General features: G+C 41.1%; 1 protein-coding gene and 1 pseudogene across 1 annotated transcript; one reads left to right on the top strand and one right to left on the bottom strand.

The window, feature by feature from the left end:
- Nucleotides 1–12,866, bottom strand: part of LOC142840501 (protein SET-like) — a 122,187-nt pseudogene extending 109,321 nt beyond the window's left edge.
- Nucleotides 12,867–18,176: 5,310 nt separating this feature from the next.
- Nucleotides 18,177–18,785, top strand: LOC142840500 (proline-rich protein 23A3-like). The gene has a single exon (XM_075956991.1). It carries the CDS (start codon nucleotides 18,177–18,179, stop codon nucleotides 18,783–18,785), a length of 609 nt encoding a protein of 202 aa, XP_075813106.1.
- The last annotated feature ends 1,357 nt before the right edge of the window (nucleotides 18,786–20,142 follow it).

Genomic DNA, 20,142 nt, shown 5'->3' with positions numbered 1-20,142 from the left:
GTTCAGTTCAGTGCCCCATTTTTTAATTGGGTTAATTAGCATTTTAAAGTCTAGTTTCTTGAGTTCTCTATATATTTTGGAGATCAGACCTTTGTCTGTTGCGGGGTTGGTGAAGATCTTCTCCCAGTCAGTAGGTTGCCTTTGTGTCTTAGTGACAGTGTCCTTTGCTTTACAGAAGCTTCTCAGTTTTAGTAGGTCCCATTTATTCAATGTTGCCCTTAATGCCTGTGCTTCTGGGGTTATACCTAAGAAGCGATCACCTGTGCCCATCTGTTGTAGGGTATTTCCCACTTTCTCTTCTATCAGGTTCAATGTTTTCGGGCTGATAATGAGGTCTTTAATCTATTTGGACTTGAGTTTTGTGCACGGTGATAGATATGGGTCTATTTTCATTCTTCTACAGGTTGACATCCAGTTGTGCCAGCACCATTTGTTGAAGATGCTTTCTTTCTTCCATTGTATACTTTTAGCTCCTTTATCGAAAATGAGGTGTTCATAGGTTTGTGGGGTAAAATCCGGGTCTTCTATACGATTCCATTGGTCGACTTCTCTGTTTTTATGCCAGTACCACCCTGTTTTCATTACTGTAGCTCTGTAATAGAGTTTGAAGTCAGGGATGGTAATGCCTCCAGAAGATCCTTTATTGTATAGGATTGTTTTGGCTATCCTGGGTTTTTTGTTTTTCCATATAAAGTTGATTATTGTCCTCTCCAGATCTGTGAAGAATTTTGATGGGATCTTGAAGGGGATTGCATTGAATCTAGAAATTGCCTTAGGTAGAATTGCCATTTTTACTATGTTGATCCTCCCAATCCAAGAGCAAGGGAGATCCTTCCATTTTCTGGTATAATCTTCAATTTCTTTCTTCAATGCCTTAAAGTTCTTGTCAGATAGATCTTTCACTTCCTTGGTTAGATTTACCCCAAGATATTTTATGCTGTTTGTGGCTATCGTGAATGGAGAAGCTTCTCTGATTTCCCTCTCTGCTTCCATATCCTTTGTGTATAAGAGGGCGACTGATTTTTTGGAGTTGATCTTGTATCCTGCCACATTACTAAAGCTGTTTATCAGCTGTAAAAGTTCTTTGGTGGAGTTTTGGGGGTCGCTTATGTACACTATCATATCATCTGCGAATAACGAAAGTTTAACTTCTTCCTTTCCAATTCGAATCCCCTTGATCCCATTATGTTGTCTTATTGCTATTGCTAGAACTTCCAGCACTATATTGAAGAGGTATGGCGAAAGTGGACAGCCTTGTCGTGTTCCTGAGTTAAGCGGGATGGCTTTGAGTTTCTCTCCGTTTAATTTGATGTTAGCTGTCGGCTTGCTGTATATAGCTTTTATTATATTTAGGTATGACCCTTGTATCCCTAATCTCTCCAAGACTTTTAACATAATTGGATGTTGAATTTTGTCAAATGCTTTTTCAGCATCTAATGAAATGATCATATGGTTTTTTTCTTTCAGTTTATTTATATGCTGGATTACATTGATAGATTTTCGTATGTTGAACCAGCCCTGCGTCTCAGGAATGAAGCCTACTTGATCATAGTGGATAATTTTTCGGATGTGTTCTTGGATTCGGTTTGCCAGTATTTTGTTGAGGATTTTTGCATCGATATTCATGAGTGAGATCGGCCTATAATTCTCTTTCCTGGTTGAGTCTTTGTGTGGTTTTGGTATCAGAGTAACTGTAGCTTCATAAAAGGAATTTGGTAATGACCCTTCTGTTTCTATATTGTGAAATACATTAAGGAGTATAGGTATTAGGTCTTCTTGGAAGTTCTGGTAGAATTCCGCATTGAAACCATCTGGTCCTGGGCTTTTTTTGGTAGGGAGGTTTTTGATAACCTCTTCTAATTCTTCGCGACTAACCGGTCTATTTAAATTGTTCGCCTGGTCCTGATTTAACTTTGGTAAATGATATTTATCTAAGAAAGTATCCATTTCCTTTACATTTTCCAGTTTTGTGGCATATAGGCTTTTGTAGTAAGATCTAATGATTCTCTGAATTTCCTCTGTGTCTGTGGTTATGTCCCCCTTTTCATTTCTGATCTTATTAATTTGCAAAATCTCTCTCTGCCGTTTGATTACTTTGGATAGGGGTTTGTCAATCTTGTTGATTTTCTCCAGGAACCAGCTTTTTGTTTCATTGATTCTTTGGATTGTTCTCTTTGTTTCTATTTTATTGATTTCAGCCCTCAGTTTGATTATTTCCAGTCTCCTACTCCTCCTAGGTGAGTCTGCTTCTTTTTTTTTCTAGAGCTTTCAGGTGGGCTGTTAAGTCTCCAATGTGAGCTTTCTCTGTTTTCTTTAAGTGGGCACTTAGTGCTATGAACTTTCCTCTTAGGACTGCTTTCATAGTGTCCCATAAGTTTGAGTATGTTGTTTCTTTATTTTCATTGAATTCCAGGAAGACTTTAATTTCTTTCTTTATTTCTTCCTTAATCCAGGTATGGTTCAGTAGTTGGCTGTTCAGTTTCCATGACTTTGTGGGCTTTCCGGGGGTAGCCTTGTTGTTGAATTCTAACTTTAATCCATGGTGATCTGATAAGACACAGGTGGTTAGTAATACTTTTTTGTAACTGTGGATGTTTGCTTTGTTACCGACTATGTGGTCGATTTTCGAGAAGGTTCCATGAGCTGCAGAGAAGAAGGTGTATTCTTTCCTATTTGGGTGGAATGTTCTATAGATGTCTGTTAAGTCCATTTGTTTCATTACCTCCATTAATTGTCTTATTTCTCTGTTAGGTTTCTGTCTGATTGACCTGTCCATTGGTGAGAGAGGAGTGTTGAAGTCTCCTACTATTAGTGTGTGCGGTTTGATGGCTGCCTTGAATTTTAGCAATGTTTCTTTTATGTACGTGGGTGCTTTTATATTAGGGGCATAGATGTTCAGGATTGAGACTTCATCCTGATGAACTGTTCCTGTTATGAATATAAAATGCCCCTCTCCATCTCTTCTGATTGATTTAAGTTTGAAGTCAACTTTGTTAGAGATTAGTATGGCCACACCTGCTTGTTTCTTAGGTCCATTTGCTTGATAGGCCTTTTCCCAACCCTTTACTCTGAGTAGGTGCCTGTCTTTGTGGTTGAGGTGTGTTTCTTGTAAACAGCAGAATGTTGGATCCTGTTTTCTTATCCAATCTCTTAGCCTGTGCCTTTTTATAGGTGAGTTGAGACCATTGACATTAAGTGATATTAATGACCAGTGGTTGTTAACTCCGGTCATTTTTTTTAGTCGTAGAGTTTGTGTGTATCCCTTCTTTGGTTTGTGTTGATGAAGGGTCTCTAGATGCCTGAGTTATTGTGGTCATTATTGGACTCCTTGGTTAGTGATTTTCCTTCTATTACTTTCTGTAAGGCTGGATTTGTGGCTGCATATTGTTTGAATTTGTTTTTATCCTGGAAAATTTTATTTTCTCCATTTATAGTGAACGAAAGCTTGGCTGGGTATAGTAATCTGGGCTTGCATCCATGGTCTCTCAGTTTCTACAGTACATCTATCCAGGACCTTCTGGCTTTCATGGTTTCCATGGAAAAGTCAGGTGTAAGTCTGATAGGTTTACCTTTGTAAGTAATTTGGCCTTTTTCCTTTGCCGCTCTTAATATTTTTTCCTTATTCTGAATGCTTTGTGTTTTGATAATTATATGGCGAGGGGATTTTTTTTTGATCCAGCCTATTCAGTGTTCTGTATGCTTCTTGCACCTTCATAGGTATATCTTTCTTTAGGTTGGGAAAGTTTTCTTCTATAATTTTATTAAATATATTTTCTGGACCATTGAGTTGCACTTCTTCTCCTTCTTCTACTCCTATTATTCTTAGGTTTGGTCTTTTTATTGTGTCCCATATTTCCTGAATGTTTTGTGATGAGAGTTTGTTGGACTTGCTGTTTTCTTTGATCATAGTGTTTATTTTCTCTATGGTATCTTCAGAATCTGAGAGTCTTTCTTCTATCTCTTGTATTCTGCTGGTTATGCTTGTTTCTGTAGTCTCTATTCGTTTACCTAGATTTTCCATGTCCAGCCGGCCCTCTGTTTGTGTTTTCTTCTTTGCCTCTATTTCAGTTTTCAAGTCTTGAACTGTTTCCATTATCTGTTTGATTGTTTTTCCTTGGTTTTCTAGGGTATCATTCACTGATTTATTCAATTCTTCAAACTTTCTGTTATATTTCTCATCCATTTCTATAAGGGCGTTTTTTACATGCTGTTTTAGGGCGTCAATCACTTTCATGAAGTCAATCTTTTCTCCTTCTTGATTAAGGTGTTCATGTCCTTCCATTGTGAGGTCGCTGGTTTCTGGTGGCTTCATGTTGCTTTTCAGTTTGTTGGGCGAATTCTTGCCTTGGCGTCTGCCCATCTCTTCTTCCAAATACTCCCTTATGGATCTTCTTTTACCAGATCAGGTCTCCTTGCCTACCCAACACGGCCTCCCCAATGTTGGCTCTCCTGGCACCAAGGGATCAGGTCTCCATGCCCAACCCTGGTTCGTCCCAACGCTGCTTCTCCCCAATGCTGGTTCTCCTGGGGCTGAGAGATCAGGCCTCCATGCTGGTTGGGCAGCTCGCAAACAAAGCGCCTACCCTGCTGGGTGCAGGCAGGCCACAGAAACAAAGGAACTGCAGCCCGCCTGGTCGCAAAAGAGGGCGGGGGGGGCGAAGTGGGGGGGGGCTCTGGACGGAAGCTGGGTGTGCCAGGAAGAAAGAGGCAGTACCCAGGGAGTAGAGGTCCTGCAGAGAGCCCAAGAAAGACAGGAGGCCAAGGGACCCCCGAGATCCCCGTCCCTGGCTGGCGCCATGGGCCAGATACTGACCCCAATGCTGGTTCTCCTAGGGCCGAGAGATCAGGCCTCCGTGCTGGTTGGGCAGCTCGCAAACAAAGCGCCTACCCTCCTTGGTGCAGGCAGGCCACAGAAACAAAGGAACTGCAGCCCGCCCGGGCGCCCCGAGGACTGGGACCCAGCTCCCAATGCCACGCGCCAAAAGAGGGCGGGGGGGACCAAGTGGGGAGGGCTCTGGACGGAAGCTGGGTGGGCCAGGAAGAAAGAGGCAGTAACCAGGGAATAGAGGTCCTCCAGAGAGCCCAAGAAAGACAGGAGGCCAAGGGACCCCCGAGATCCCCGTCCCTGGCTGGCGCCGCGGGCCAGATACTCACCCCAACGCTGGTTCTCCTGGGGCCGAGAGATCAGGCCTCCGTGCTGGTTGGGCAGCTCGCAAACAAAGCGCCTACCCTCCTTGGTGCAGGCAGGCCACAGAAACAAAGGAACTGCAGCCGGCCCGGGCGCCCCGAGGACTGGGGGAATCCAGGATTCTTAAGGCAGAGATAGAACGCTTAAAAACAATTGAGACTGATAACAATCTTCTCAAAAATCAGTTTGAAGTTCTCCAGACTGATAACAATCTTCTCAAGAATCAGTTTGAAGTTCTCCAGGCTGATAACAATCTTCTCAAGAATCAGTTTGAGGTTCTCCAGGCTGATGTTAAGGAGAAATTCATTACTATGGAAGAGGGAACAGCTGATCTGGATCATAAGGTTCAGTCCCTCTCTGTAGGAACTGAAACATTAGTGGCTGATATTAAGGAGAAATTCATTACTATGGAAGAGGGAACAGCTGATTTGGACAATAAGATTCAGTCCCTTTCTGTAGGAAATGAAACATTAACTGAGAGAATCAAAACTGCTGAATGTGACAATCGGATTTTGTCTAAAGCTTATGACAGATTGACGGAAAGATTGTCAATACAAGAAGGCACGGTTTATGCCATAAAAATTATGTCCAAAGATGATATGTTATCTCTAACGGACAAACTTCATACTTTAGAATCCTCAATGAAGGCTTTGGAACATAATTCTGGACAGGAGATTCAGACATTGCAGAAGGCAATAGTGAATAGAATTGAAAAGATTGAGGAATTTCTAAATTCTGATGAAGAAGAGCAAAGGGTAGAAGGGCAAATTTTAACTACATCTGTGGGTAAATCTCTCCGGGACAATTTCCACAAAGCTCTACCGACAGCTCTACCTGCCTTTCCAGTAATAACAACAGAGAAGGTGGTTGGTTCCAGAAACCCTAGGGTCATCAAGGAGGATACATGGGAGCCTGTCCGTATGAATGACCTCAAGGAAATTAAACAGGCTGTCATGACTTTTGGGATGCAAGCCTCTTTTGTTAAAGAGATGCTAAGATCTTGGGCCACGACAAACAGAGCAACCCCCTTGGACTGGCTCCAGCTGAGCTCTGCAGTACTTGAGAGTGGACCACAATTGAAATGGCAAGAGGCTAAACTCTTAGAACAGCAGGAAAAAGCAAAGGGAATTGACATTTCCCTAGATAAAATTCTAGGTGAAGGGCTCTTTTCCGACCCTCAGGAACAAGCTAATTTGGATGAAAACACACTCTCCATGTGTACTACAGCAGCCTTAAGGGCTTGGGACAGGGTACAAGACCCAGGACAGAGAATAGAATCATTTGTCAGAGTTAAACAGGGTCAGAGAGAACCCTTTAGTGACTTTTTACAAAGATTAACTAAGGCTGTACAAATAGGGATATCTGACCCAGAAGCAAGACATATAATGATTGAGTCTTTGGCTTATGAAAATGCAAATGTGGAATGCAAAAGGATTTTGGGGCCTTTAAAGCTCAGATCAGCGCCTTTGGAAGAATGGGTCTTGCATACACTCAATGTTGATACATTTGATTATGGCACTGAAGCATGGGTAGAAGAAGCAATTTCCAATGGTAAAAGGAGACACCAGAATACCAAATGTTTTAATTGTGGCAAAATGGGTCATATGAAAAGGAATTGTAGACAACGGATTTTCAGAAATAATAATAATAATAATAATAATGCATCTTTCAGAAATAATAATAATAATGCATCTTCTAGAAATAACAGAAATAGGAGGACTCAGCCTTCAGGTTTATGTAGAAGATGTGGAAAAGGCAGACATTGGACGAATGAATGCAGGTCTACAAGAGATAGACAAGGCAACCTGATACAGTCGGGAAACATGAGAGGGGGGGCCTCACAGGCCCCCATGGCAAACATGGTTCAGTCATATCCAGTTTCTGCAGAGAACATGCCTCATCAGGACAATTAGGAAGCCCCATGCCTACTGTTACAAGCAATAATGATCAGAAAGATAAGTTACGTGTGTTTTGGCAAACTTCTATAAATGATCAAAGACCTAAACTGAGAGTGTGTGTAAATGGCATTTTTATTACTGGCCTGCTGGACACAGGTGCTGATGTAAGTATCATTACCCCAGAATCTTGGCATCCGTATTGGCCTCTTCAGAATGTAAATGTTCAGCTCCTGGGAATTGGAACCCTATCTCGAGTAAGGCAGAGCACGAGATGGGTTGAATGTATAGGGCCAGAGGGACAAATAGGAAAATTAAAGCCATATGTAGCCAATATCGCAATGAATTTATGGGGTCGTGACCTATTACAACAATGGAATACCGAAATTAACATTCCTGCTACTTCTAGAGCCTATAGTTCTGAGAATAATATTAAAAGATATTACAAACGGAGAAAACCGGCCATTCGGGCTGTACAAGAACAAGCAATTGATGTCCCTTCAGAGATACCAACAGCCTTGCCTCTAAAATGGTTGACTGAGAAACCAATATGGACAAAGCAATGGCCTTTAGCTGAGGAAAAGTTACAGGCTTTAGAACAGCTGGTACAAGAACAATTAGATGCTGGACATATAGAAGAATCTACCAGCCCTTGGAATTCTCCCGTATTTGTGGTTAAGAAAAAATCAGGTAAATGGAGAATGGTGACAGATCTCAGGGCCATCAACAAGGTTATTCAACCTATGGGCCCTCTGCAATCTGGAATTCCTTTGCCCTCTTTATTACCAAAAGGATGGCCTCTCATAGTTATTGATTTAAAGGATTGTTTTTTCACTATACCTTTGCAAAAAGAAGATAGAGAAAAATTTGCCTTCACAGTGCCTACTTATAACAATTCTCAACCTTCGAGGAGGTACCACTGGACCGTTCTCCCCCAGGGTATGTTAAATAGCCTCTCCCTGTGCCAATATTTTGTGAACCAACCATTGCAAATAATACGCAAGAAATTTCCCAAATCTATAGTATACCATTACATGGACGACATCTTGTTATCCGATTCAAACATGGATACCTTGAACAGACTGTTTGAAGAAATAAAGATACTTTTACCTAAATGGGGATTGCAAATCGCTCCTGAAAAGATTCAGAAGGGAGATTCTGTTAATTATTTAGGTTATAAAATAGGTTTGCAAAAAATTAAGACACAAAAAGCACAAATTAGGAGAGATCGCCTACGGACTCTTAATGACTTTCAAAGACTGTTAGGAGACATTTCCAGTCTACGACCAGCTATTGGAATAACACCTGATCTAATAATTCATTTGAACAAAACCTTGGATGGTGATAAAGATTTAAACAGTCCCAGAGAATTAACAGCTGAAGCAGAAAAGGAACTGACAATGATTGAGGAAAAATTACAACAGGCACACGTGGACAGGGTGAATCCAGAGCTCGATTGTATTCTTGTCATACTACCATCAAAAATTTCTCCTACAGGAATTTTAATGCAGAGAGATGATATTATTTTGGAATGGATCTTTTTACCACATAAACCAAGTAAGAAACTGAAAACTTATGTGGAAAAAGTCTCTGAGTTAATTATAAAAGGCAAGCTGAGACTTTGTCAACTAGCAGGCATAGACCCAGCAGAAATTATAGTGCCCTTCACTGCTGATGAACTAAAGAAATTATGGGAAGATAATGAACCATGGCAAAGAGCTTGTGCTAATTTTTTGGGAGACATTAATAACAACTATCCAAAAAGCAAGCGGCTTAACTTCATAAAGAGAACTTCTTGGATTCTTCCTCGAATCGTCCGTGATGCTCCAATAACTAGAGCCCGTACATTCTATACTGATGCCAATAAATCAGGGAAGGCAGGTTACAAATCAGAAGACTTGGATAAGGTGGAACAAAGTCCGTATAATTCTGTCCAGAAGGCAGAATTATATGCCATTCTTATGGTGCTAAGGGATTTTAAAGAACCTATTAATATAGTTACAGATTCACAATACACAGAAAGAGTTATTTTACATATTGAAACTGCTGAATTTATACCTGATGATACTGAACTAACCTCATTGTTTCTCCAGGTTCAAGATTTGATCAGGAACAGGCTTTGCCCTATGTACATAACACACATCCAATCCCATACGGGTCTGCCAGGTCCTCTAGCACAAGGTAATGCAGAAATTGATCAATTACTGATTGGTAGTGTGCTACAAGCCTCTGAATTTCATAAAAAACATCATGTTAATAGCAAAGGTTTGAAGAAAGAGTTTTAAATTACATGGCAACAAGCTAAGGAGATTGTAAAGAAATGCCCTACTTGCTCTTTCTATAACCAAACGCCACTGCCTGCAGGGGCTAATCCAAAGGGCACCCAAAGGAATGAAATCTGGCAGATGGATGTGTTCCACTTTGCAGAATTTGGCAAATTAAAATATGTTCATCACACCATTGACACTTATTCAGGCTTTCAGTGGGCAACTGCTTTAAGTTCAGAAAAAGCTGATTCAGTAATCACTCATTTATTAGAAGTCATGGCTATCATGGGTATACCTACACAAATAAAAACGGACAATGGTCCTGCTTATGTTTCTAGGAAAATGAAACGGTTTTTTGATTATTACAATATCAAGCATGTTACAGGTATACCATACAATCCTACAGGTCAAGCAGTCATAGAAAGATCAAATCGAACTATAAAAGATATGTTGAACAAACAGAAAGGGGTGGAAAACACCCCCAGAAATAGGCTACATAATGCTTTGTTAACCTTGAATTTTCTCAACGCTAATGAGAAGGGAACAACGGCTGCAGAAAGACATTGGATAATGGAAAAGTCTACTGAACTAAATCAACCAGTTTATTTCAAGGATGTGCTGACCTCACAATGGAAGCCAGGATATGTGCTACGTTGGGGAAGGGGTTTTGCTCTTATCTCCACAGGTGAGGAAAAATTGTGGATACCATCAAAATTAATAAAGGTTCGGTTTGAAGAAGAGAAGCCACTTGGAAAAGATAAATAACAATTCTTTCATAAGGATGGCAAACATACTGATGGTAAGAAATACAGATAGGTTGGAGGCAGGGTTCTTTTCTTATCTCCACAGGAAAATACTCATCTTCAAAGAAATTGAGGGACCTTGAATATTTAATTACTGATGGATGGACACATTTTGTAAGTATTAATTTTTATTTATATGTCTTATTAAACATTTCTTTATAAATATATAGAGCTGGTTTTGAAGTTGGACTCTGGCTCAGTCCCTCTCCAATTCCAAGCCTGTTAGTAAGAGAAAAACCCAGAGTTTCTGTCTCATGTCAAGAGCCATGATATGGGACAGAAAGAAATACGAGTTTAGAAAACATCCTTGCTTTTCTTCATATCTATCATACTTTTCATTGAATATATATATCATGCCTTTTATTGAATATATATATGTATGTATATATATGTCTATATGATTAATGTTTAAGTTTTTCACAATGAACAATAAGTTTTTCTCGAAGTGACATTTGAAGTTTCCAGGAAGAAGATGGGGCCCCACAACAACAACTCTACCTGGTTGATATGACGTCATGATACTGATAGCGCTACTACAAGACCTGTTTTGGATACCAGCTGCACAAGACGATCCCAACTTGGTTAGCTGAAATGGTGCACATCTTGTACAACATTCTGGCCAGAACTCCACAAAATACTCAGAGACTATTTGCAATTTTAAAAGACATTGATCTTGAAATTTAACCATCATTTTACTTTCACAGGATCCCCCAGAAAGAACGTCGCCCCATGACAGCTGGAAGTAATTCTAGAGGACGACGTCCCCTCTCCCAGTAAAGTTTACCCCTGGGTTTAGGGGCATCATTTAGGGGTTGGGAGGTTGGGGGAGGAATTTTATAAGCTCAGGGATCATTTTGAAAAAAAAAAGAAGGAATGATGGGATAATAGATTTATAATTGTGAGTTACTGCTTTTAGACAAATATATTGGTATCAATTCTTGTATATTGAAACAAAGTTAAATTATATTGACTATTGTATGCATGCATGTTTCTATGTCTGTTTAAAACATTTTTATGTATTGACATATATTGTATTGATATATATATTGTATACATTTACCATATTGCAATGTACATTTCTACCTCTGATTAAGATACTTATATAATGTTTGTGTATTGATATATATTTACCATATTGCAATGTATATTTGTACAGTGTTTATATTTGGAGGTCATTATCCTCATTTGTTACACAGTTGTTTATTGTCTTAGTCTTTAAGTTAGATAGATATTGAGAATTATATAGATAAATAGTCATCTAAGTTTGTCATTTATAATCAGACTAATCAGGTTCTTTAGATATATAGAGATTATACTCAGTATAGATAGATAATCTTCAACCTCTTCAAAGAGCTGTAGAAAATGGCCTTTAATCTAACTCAGAGTTTCGTGATAGTGAGACACAATTGCTCCTGGCAACACCACTCCATTCCCGAGAGAATGTTGAGCACCAAAGACACTCCACCTGGAGCCTTTCTATTTGGCAGAACTGGCCTTTGGGCAAAGAAATGCCCATACCTCAACCACTGACACAGATACAGAGCATGCATCAATGGATAAAACAGGACTGTCTTATCCTGCCAAGACAGGGTAAGATAGTTTTGAAAAGTTCCTTGCCTTTAATAATGGTATGTCAGTTATGTTAGGCCTTAGCCAAAATTGGTTGACTCAACATTGCAAACGAGACTTTGGGTGATTGCCCAGGTAGTCAGTTGTCTCTGTCAATTGTTGCACATTTTGGATATATCTCGTTTGTTGAGTAGTGTTTATTACCTTCTCAGATCTTTGACTGAGTTGAAGATTATATAATTGTAGTTACTCTTTACATTATTTGGACTCCTTGAGATAGAATGTTTAGCAAAGCTTTTGTTCTCAATATTGTTTGTTATATTTATTATTTGTTGTTATTGTATGTAGTTGTATTTGGTTTAGTTCTGTCTTATTTAGACAAAAAGGGGAGATGTAGGGATAAGTCCCGCCCCTTAGTGGGCATGTTCGCCTCGGGCTAATGTCTGCCTATAAATTTGGCGAGCGTGCTCCGAGCTGTTTCTTCTACTTTCCTGGTCTCCGCGGGAACGGTGGTTCTGTAAGTCTATTTCTACATTAAAACTATATATATTTTTACAAACTGTCTGCATTCGTTTATGCCGCTACATTTTGTGTCATGCAGTATACACTTTTGCCTCAACAGCTTTCTTTGCAAATGATCTTTTCAATGAATTGTTGGCCTGGTTCAAGACCTCTGACTTCTGGTACACTACCGATATTGGATCCTCACTGAAATTCCTCTTGGTTATCCTGCTGTTGCTACACAGAGTCATGTAAATCCTGTGGCTGTAGTTCTGTAGGACCAGTCCCTTCACATGCTCCCATAGGTCATAGATGGTGTGGATGATGGAATAGGCCAACTCAAAGTCTTGGATGTTGGCTTGGGTGATAGCTGATAGTCCAGGCCTCCAATGGGACAGCTCTCACTCAGGTGAGGGTCAGAGCCAGCTCTCGAAAGCCAGTTTTATTGGAGGCTAGCATTCCTGTTGCAACAGACAGCAAAGTAGGCCAGGGGCAGTTCTCCCAGGGTCAACGAAGGTAGGAGGTAGATCTCCTGTGCCCACATTACTGGGGCCAGTTGTCCCGAAGTGGGCAGCTGAGGTGGCCTGTGATGGGTAAGACTAACTCTCTCCAGTGTTTTGGCTACTGGCGTCAGCTCTCCCATAGCCCGCAATGGTAAATATGGGCCAAGGACATCAACACAGACCCTGGTTTCAGTGGGACAACAAACCCAGACATGGCCTTCTGCTGCTACTTGGGCCCAGATATTACCATAGCCCTGGATGGCAGTGCAGGCCACTCAGACTGGTATAGCCCTTGGACACAAGCATTTCTTCAGGTGGCAGCCAGACATCAGGCATCCACACAACCTTTGGTGGGAGAATGGACCATAAACATCATCACAGACTCCAGCTGTGGTAGGACCATGGGCCCCAACACAGCCCTCGGCCACAGCTCTGACCAGAACATAACCATGACTTCGTTAGCAGGGCAGGAGACTTAGATTAGTAAGGCGCAGTGGCAGCATGTCCCTGGGACATCAACATGGCCTCAAATGGGGGGCACAGACCATGGGCATTCAGCTTCCAGTGGTAACATGGGCCAAGGCATTGAACACAGACAGATTCCAGTTGCAGTAGAACCATGGACCCAGACATGGCCCTTGGCACTGACACAGGCCCAGACCATCACATGGCCCCATATGGCAGTATAGGACACCCGTATTAGGTTCCTCATCAGCTTTGCAGCTTCAGTTTCACTTCTCTCCAAACTGCAGGAATCACTCCCTTTCTTCTCTCCCACTTCTTCACCACATCCCTGTTCATCATAGTGGAGCCCACCCAATAGGGTCACAGGGCACCAGGCATATTCCTGACTTTTAATCTTGAACTACCCTTGGATTCTGAGAGTACATGCACTACCACACCCATTTTTAAATTTTTAAAAATTGCACTTTATTTATGTATGTCTGTGGTCATGGTACATGTGCGATAATCATAGGGTAACTGCAAGAATTGGTTTTCTCCTTCAACCATCTGAGTTCTAAGGATATAATTCAGGTTCACAGGCCTGGTAGTCAGTTCCTTTATCCATGGGCCCATCTTGCTAACTCTGTTATTATTTTTAATTCTATATTAGGAAATTAGATTTGCTTATAATTTTCTTCAATTGTACTGAAATTATCTGGTTTGGCTTCATATTAGTTTCATAAAAACAAATTATTTTTTATTTTGCGTGTGTTCCTAAAATAATTATTTTTCCTCTAAAACTGTAACTGATACTTTCACTTGCACTGAAGAGAATGTTGGTTAGGTAAATTGGTGCATATCTGTTATTATCTGAGTCTGAAATTTTAAGAAGTACATATTGTAGTTTCCAGACATGTGAGTCTCTTTTGTGATTACCCATTAATTGCTCACTTAAATTTAAATGAATTAGAGCAGGAATTTTTAGGTCTTTTATGAGATTTATTTAGAAGAAGAGGTAAGACTGAAAGACCCTCAGAGAGGACCTTCCCTCAGGAGGAGACCCCGGAACCCAAGGAATAGTCCAAGACCACTGGCTGCAATCGGCAAGCGGTTTCTTTATTGAGAATACACAGGTACCTGCGGCTGTCAGAGTCTCTTTGGAAGACTTGCGCTCCCTCAGGCTGGGCAGGGGGTCTTTTATATGGAAATGGGCGGCAGAAGCATGCATGGTTACAGGGATTCCATTGGTCAGTTCAGATGAGGCTATGGGTTCACTTGGGGACAAGCTCCTCAGGGACATGAAGATATGATAATAGCTGACTTGGCTCTATCTAGGGTACATGTGGTTTTTCCCAGAACTTTTTGTTCCCCTCCTAGGCCTGATGTCTGACCATAGATATCCTGTTTGGCAGCCTAGGAGTACCAACTTTACCTTAAACCTATACTTGTTTGTATGAAAGCCTTGCAAAATGGCGTTACAGCAGCTAAGCTGGGGTCTTTCAAGACAAAAAGAGGAGAGAAGAAATACATACAGTCCAAGGATGAAGCAAAATGGGAATTCACTTTAAGTGACTTTAAGAACATTGCTTTTATACTGTTATTTTATTCTGGTGAGAAAGTTGATCTTGTGATTCATTCTAGTTAAAATCCTACGTGACCTGACATTCAGTTATAACTCCTCTACTCACTAGTATTAAGAAAACAGAATATAAAAAGAGGTATACTAAATGAATATTAGGTTTAAATTTTAACTAGTAGAAAATTTGAAAGGAATATACCTTAAGAGGCAGCATTACTACTACGGGGAATATCCCTAAAGGATACTCAATCATATCACAAGGACACTTGCTCAACGAAGTTCATAGCATATTCATAACAATATTCATAATAGCAAGAACCTGGAAACAATCTAGATGACCCTCAACTAAAGAATGAATAAAGAAAATGTTTTACAATTACACAATGGAGTATTACTATTCTGTAAAAAGTAATGACATCATGAAATTTGCAAGCAAATGGATGGCACTAGAAAAAATTTATCCTTAGTGAGGTAACTCAGACTCAGATCGACAAACATGGTATGTACTCACTCTTAAGTGGATATTAGACATAAAACAAGGGATAACCAGACTACAATCCACAACTCAATTCCCCTGGGAAGGGGAATTAGATGAGATCTTTTGAGTAAACTGGGAGTGGGAGGGTCTGTAAGGGGGAGGGGCTGGGAGATGAGGGGAATGAGGGCATGGAATGGTTGAGTGGGGAGAGGGATGGAGTGGTATAATAATAAAAGAGCGATCTTTATAGACATAGCCACTATAGGGTTAGGGAGAAACCTGGTGCTAGGGAAATTCCCAGGAATTTACAAGGATAACTAAGACTCCTAGAAACAGTGGAGAAGGTGCCTGAATTAGCCTTCCCCTGTAATCAGATTGATGAATACCCCTACTATTATCATAGAGCCTTCATCCAGTAATTGATGGAACCAGATGCAGAGATGCACATCCAAGCAACAGGCCGAGCTCTGGAAATAAAATTGAAGAGAGGGAGAAGGACATATATGAACAAGAGAGGAAAAGATTATGATGAAGAAATCTATAGAGGCAGCTGAACCAAACTCATGGAAAATCATGAACTCTAAGGTGAACAGCTATGGAGCCTCCATGGGAACAAACTAGGCCCTCCATATATGGGAGACCATTGCAAAGCTTGAACTATCTGAGAGGCCCCTGGCGGTAGGACCAGGATCTATCCCTGGTACACGAGCTAGCTTGTTGGAGCCCATTCCTTATGGTAGGATGCCACACTCAGCCTTAATGTAAGTTGGAAGGTCTTCACTCTGTTCCCAACTTAATGTGCCAGGCAAAGTAACACAGCTTTGCAGAATTAAGTAAATGCAACATAAGGTAATACAACACGTTTGCATCATTAAATAAATATTCAATGGCATAAATGATTGCAACACATCTTAAACTATATTTTACAATGCTAACCTTTGTTGAGATTTAACTTTGGTAAATAAAATCACACTGTATTTTCACTAAGTAGAAACTTCTTCTTTTACACTCATTTAAACATGTGGATATGTGGATATATGCTGTTCATAGTCAGTTTTTTGTTGTTGCTTATTTGATTTCTTTCCTTCTTCTTCTTCTTCTTCTTCTTCTTCTTCTTCTTCTTCTTCTTCTTCTTCTTCTTCTTCTTCTTCTTCTTCTTCTTCTCTCTCTTTCTGGATAAGGTCTCACTCTGTTGCTCATGAATATCTTCTTATGCTCTTGCCTCAGTAGCTCAGATGATAAAATTTCAGGTCTATACCACTAAGTTGAGGTGTTTAATATATTTTAAAGACACTTCCACACTTGTGGGTAAGATGATAGATTGGAAGCAACTTCTAAGCCAAATGATGAAAGATAGTCAGAATAAAAAACAATGGAGTCTATTTCTATATGAGAAAGAAGTAAAGAAAGAGATAAGACATAAGCTTACATGAGAAGAACCAGCCAAGACTGGCCATGAATCAGGAATGCCATCATGATTATACTGGCCTCGGTTAGTAGTAGCTGCCATACATATGTTCTTTCTATCTGGGACATAGATGCTTTGGAAAAATAAGCTGGAAAAAGACTGGTTATGTTGTATAAATGTGACCGGGAATTGGGTACATCCTACATGGAGAGGTGGCTGAAGCAGACAAGCTATGTGGATGGGGTGAGTCTAGAAGAAATGGTTAAGTTCATAAACATAAATAACCCACCAAAACCAAACTCAACAACTTAAATACACCTATGAAAATCAATGAGATTGAAGCAGCAACTAAGTCTCCTGAAAAGAAAAACCTGTGATTTGGTTGAATTCTACCAAATGTTTAAAAATTATTATTATTATTATATTGGTTTTCAAGATAGGGTTTCTCAGTGTAACAGCCCTGGCTGTCTTGGAACTCTCTTTGAAGACCAGACTTTCCTTGAATTTATAGAGATCTGCTTGCCTCTTCCTCTTGAATGCTGGAATTAAAGGCTTGTGCCACCACCCCCTGCTGGAATTCTACCAGTTTTTTTTTGAGACAGAGTTTCTGTGTATAATAGCTGTAGCTGTCTTGGAATTAGCTCTGTAGACGAGGTTGGACTTGAGTTTACAAAGACCTGCCTGCCTCTGCCAGGGATTAAAGTGCTGAGATTAAAGGTAAGTGACACCACTGCTTTGGTTTTCAAAACTTTTAAAGAAGAGATAACAAAAACATATTTCAAAAAATTCCACAGAACTGAAACATTATTTTCTGAAAAGTCAGTATTACTGTGATTCCAAAAGCAATTAAGGACTCAACAATAACAAAAAAAACCATTATAGAGCAATTTTCCCAATGGACATAGACATAAGCTCTTTCAACAAAATACTAGCAATCTGAATTCATGAATACATTAAGAAGACCACATACAATAGTCAGCAAATAAAGCATACAAATAGACTTAAGGACATAAATCACATGATCATCTCTATAGATTCAGAAAGATACATGAGAAAGTTCAGCATGTTTTCATGATAAAGGTCATGAAAGTAGCAGAAGGGATAGCTCTCAGGATGATAACAGCTATATATACAACACACCTGTCACCAACATTATTCTTGATGAAAAAACAGCTTCTGCTGTAAGATGTGGAATGAGACAAGTGTGCCCGCCAACTTTCTATGTTCTTACTCAATATAATACTTTAAGTCTTAGCTATGAAAATATGACAAAAGAAAAAAAAATAAAAGGGATACAAATAAGAAGTCAAATTTTTCTGTTTATAGCTGTCCCGATTCTATATTTAAAAGTCTTTAGAGATGCTGCCAAAAATTCTTAGATCAGATGAATACTCTCAGCAAAGTCGTATGCTACTAAATCAGCAACCCCCAAATCAGTAACTTTTCTACACACCAGTAATATGCTTGTAGAGAAGGAAACAGGGAAAAATGTCCATTAACCATGGCCTCAGAAAAACTAAAGTACAAGGGAGGGCACCAACATGCTGAAAATGCCTCCGCGAAGCCCCGAGGCCTACCCGGTGCCCTGTTGGGGCCCACAGCCAGAAGAAGCCAACCCTGCCAAGCGCCGTCACCTCCAGGAGCCTGCCTGCCTGGGGTCGTTGGCACAGCCAGACCTGGAAGCATCTGCCAGGCCTGCCAGCAAAGAGCTCACCTCCACGGTGCTCATTCCCACCGGCTGTGCCATGCAACTACACTTGGAAGGCGTCGACCTGCTGCTGGAGCCTGAACCAACCTCGGTCAGGCGAGTGTTGCTACTTGGACACACCATCGTTCTAGTCCCTGAGGGCCTCCAAGCCTCCTCCCAACTTGGGCAGGCTGTGTTCTGGCCCGCCGGCACACAGGAGCCTGCTGTCCCGGACATGCTCCAGGACCACCACGTCTTTGCCCTCCACCAGGGATTCAATGGTGCTGAGAGATATGCTCCTTACTCCATTTGGAGCCTCAAAAGCAGCACGTGCTGGCCTCTGCCCCGCTCACAACTGCAGCCTCTCCCTCCATCTCCTCCTCCAAGTCATCAAGAACAAACCTCTGAGAGTTGTCAGAAGCCTTCACGGCCACTGTGCAGGGCCAAGAGGCGCCTCTCCTAGGAAAGGAATGACGATTGCATCCCAACAAACAGCACCTCGGACATTTATCGGGCCGCCCTAGGAGATTCCCAGGGTGCCCCGAGACACCCAGTAACCTACCATTGAGACTGGGCGAATAGCGAGTACTTTTTGCTGCACATTATGGAGAGAAGAAGAGAAGGACTTGGAGAAGGGTGCAGACACTGGATCTCACCCCTCAAGCTCAAAAGCTGCCTTCTCTTCCAGTTCTGGGATTCATCTCAAAACCTTCCATGCCACCTCCTCGGTGACCCAAGCATGGATCTCAGGAACCAAGGCAGCACTGGCGTTACTAGGCTGCCAGTCTCCTTTCTGTGTTCCCCTGACCGGAAGGAGAACTGTGCCTACATTGGTCCTCCTGGACAGTTCAAGTTGCTCTCTAGGGAACTGACAGTATAAGAAGAAGTTGGTTCCTTGTCCTGAGTGGACGATGATTGTAGTAATATGGGCGGCGGCAGGGTTGCGTCCCCAAACACCCCAGCCGCCTGCCCGGCTCGGCTAGCTTATGCCCCGAAATAATTACACAGACACTGTATTCATTTAAACACTGCTCTGGCCCATCTCTATCTAGCCTCTTCTAGGCTAACTCTCGCACCTGGACTAGCCCATTTCTTATCATCTGTGTAGCGCCCCTAGGTGCGCTTACCAGGAAGATTCTGCCTAAGTCCATCTTGGGTCAGAGATTCATAGCGTGCGTCTTTTCCCTGGAGCAGGTAGCATGGCGTCTCTCTGAAGGCGTCTGCTCTGGAGAGGAGAGCTGTGGAGTCTGACCTCACTTCCTCTTCCTCCCGGCATTCTGTTCTGTTTACTCCTCCCACCTATCTCCTAACCAATGAGAGCCAAGCAGCTTCTTTTATTTTAACCAATGAGCTTCCTCCATCATTTCCCCTTTTTCGGTTTAAACAAAAAAAGGCTTTAACTTTAACATAGCAAAATTACATATAACAAAACAGTTATAAGTAAAAGTTACATCAGAAACATTTATACATATAACAAAATTGACCTTAAATCTCTATCAATAAAGCAAAATCTATACTAATGCAAATTATTCATGTCTATATCATATCCCCCTTTAAATGTAAAAGAACATTTATAAACTGTATTTGGGAACATGGGCGCAGTTTTTTCTCTCCAAACTGCTTCCTGCTGAATGGGGGCGTCGTTAATTAGGCCTTTCACAGTATAACCTGTGTGCCAGGGTCATCTCAGTTGGCAGTTGAGCAAAGCAATTTTCTGAAGATGTTCACAGCAACCCTTCAGGAGGACGTGGTCCATCATACCAAATCGGGATAGATGCAATCCACAAGGTCTGATCCTCTGTGAAAACAAAAGAAGACTC

Source organism: Microtus pennsylvanicus, chromosome X, assembly GCF_037038515.1.
Source record: "Microtus pennsylvanicus isolate mMicPen1 chromosome X, mMicPen1.hap1, whole genome shotgun sequence".
Classification (NCBI taxonomy): domain Eukaryota; kingdom Metazoa; phylum Chordata; class Mammalia; order Rodentia; family Cricetidae; genus Microtus; species Microtus pennsylvanicus.
Note: the sequence above shows the minus strand (reverse complement) of the source record. Positions and strands in the feature narration are given on the sequence as shown.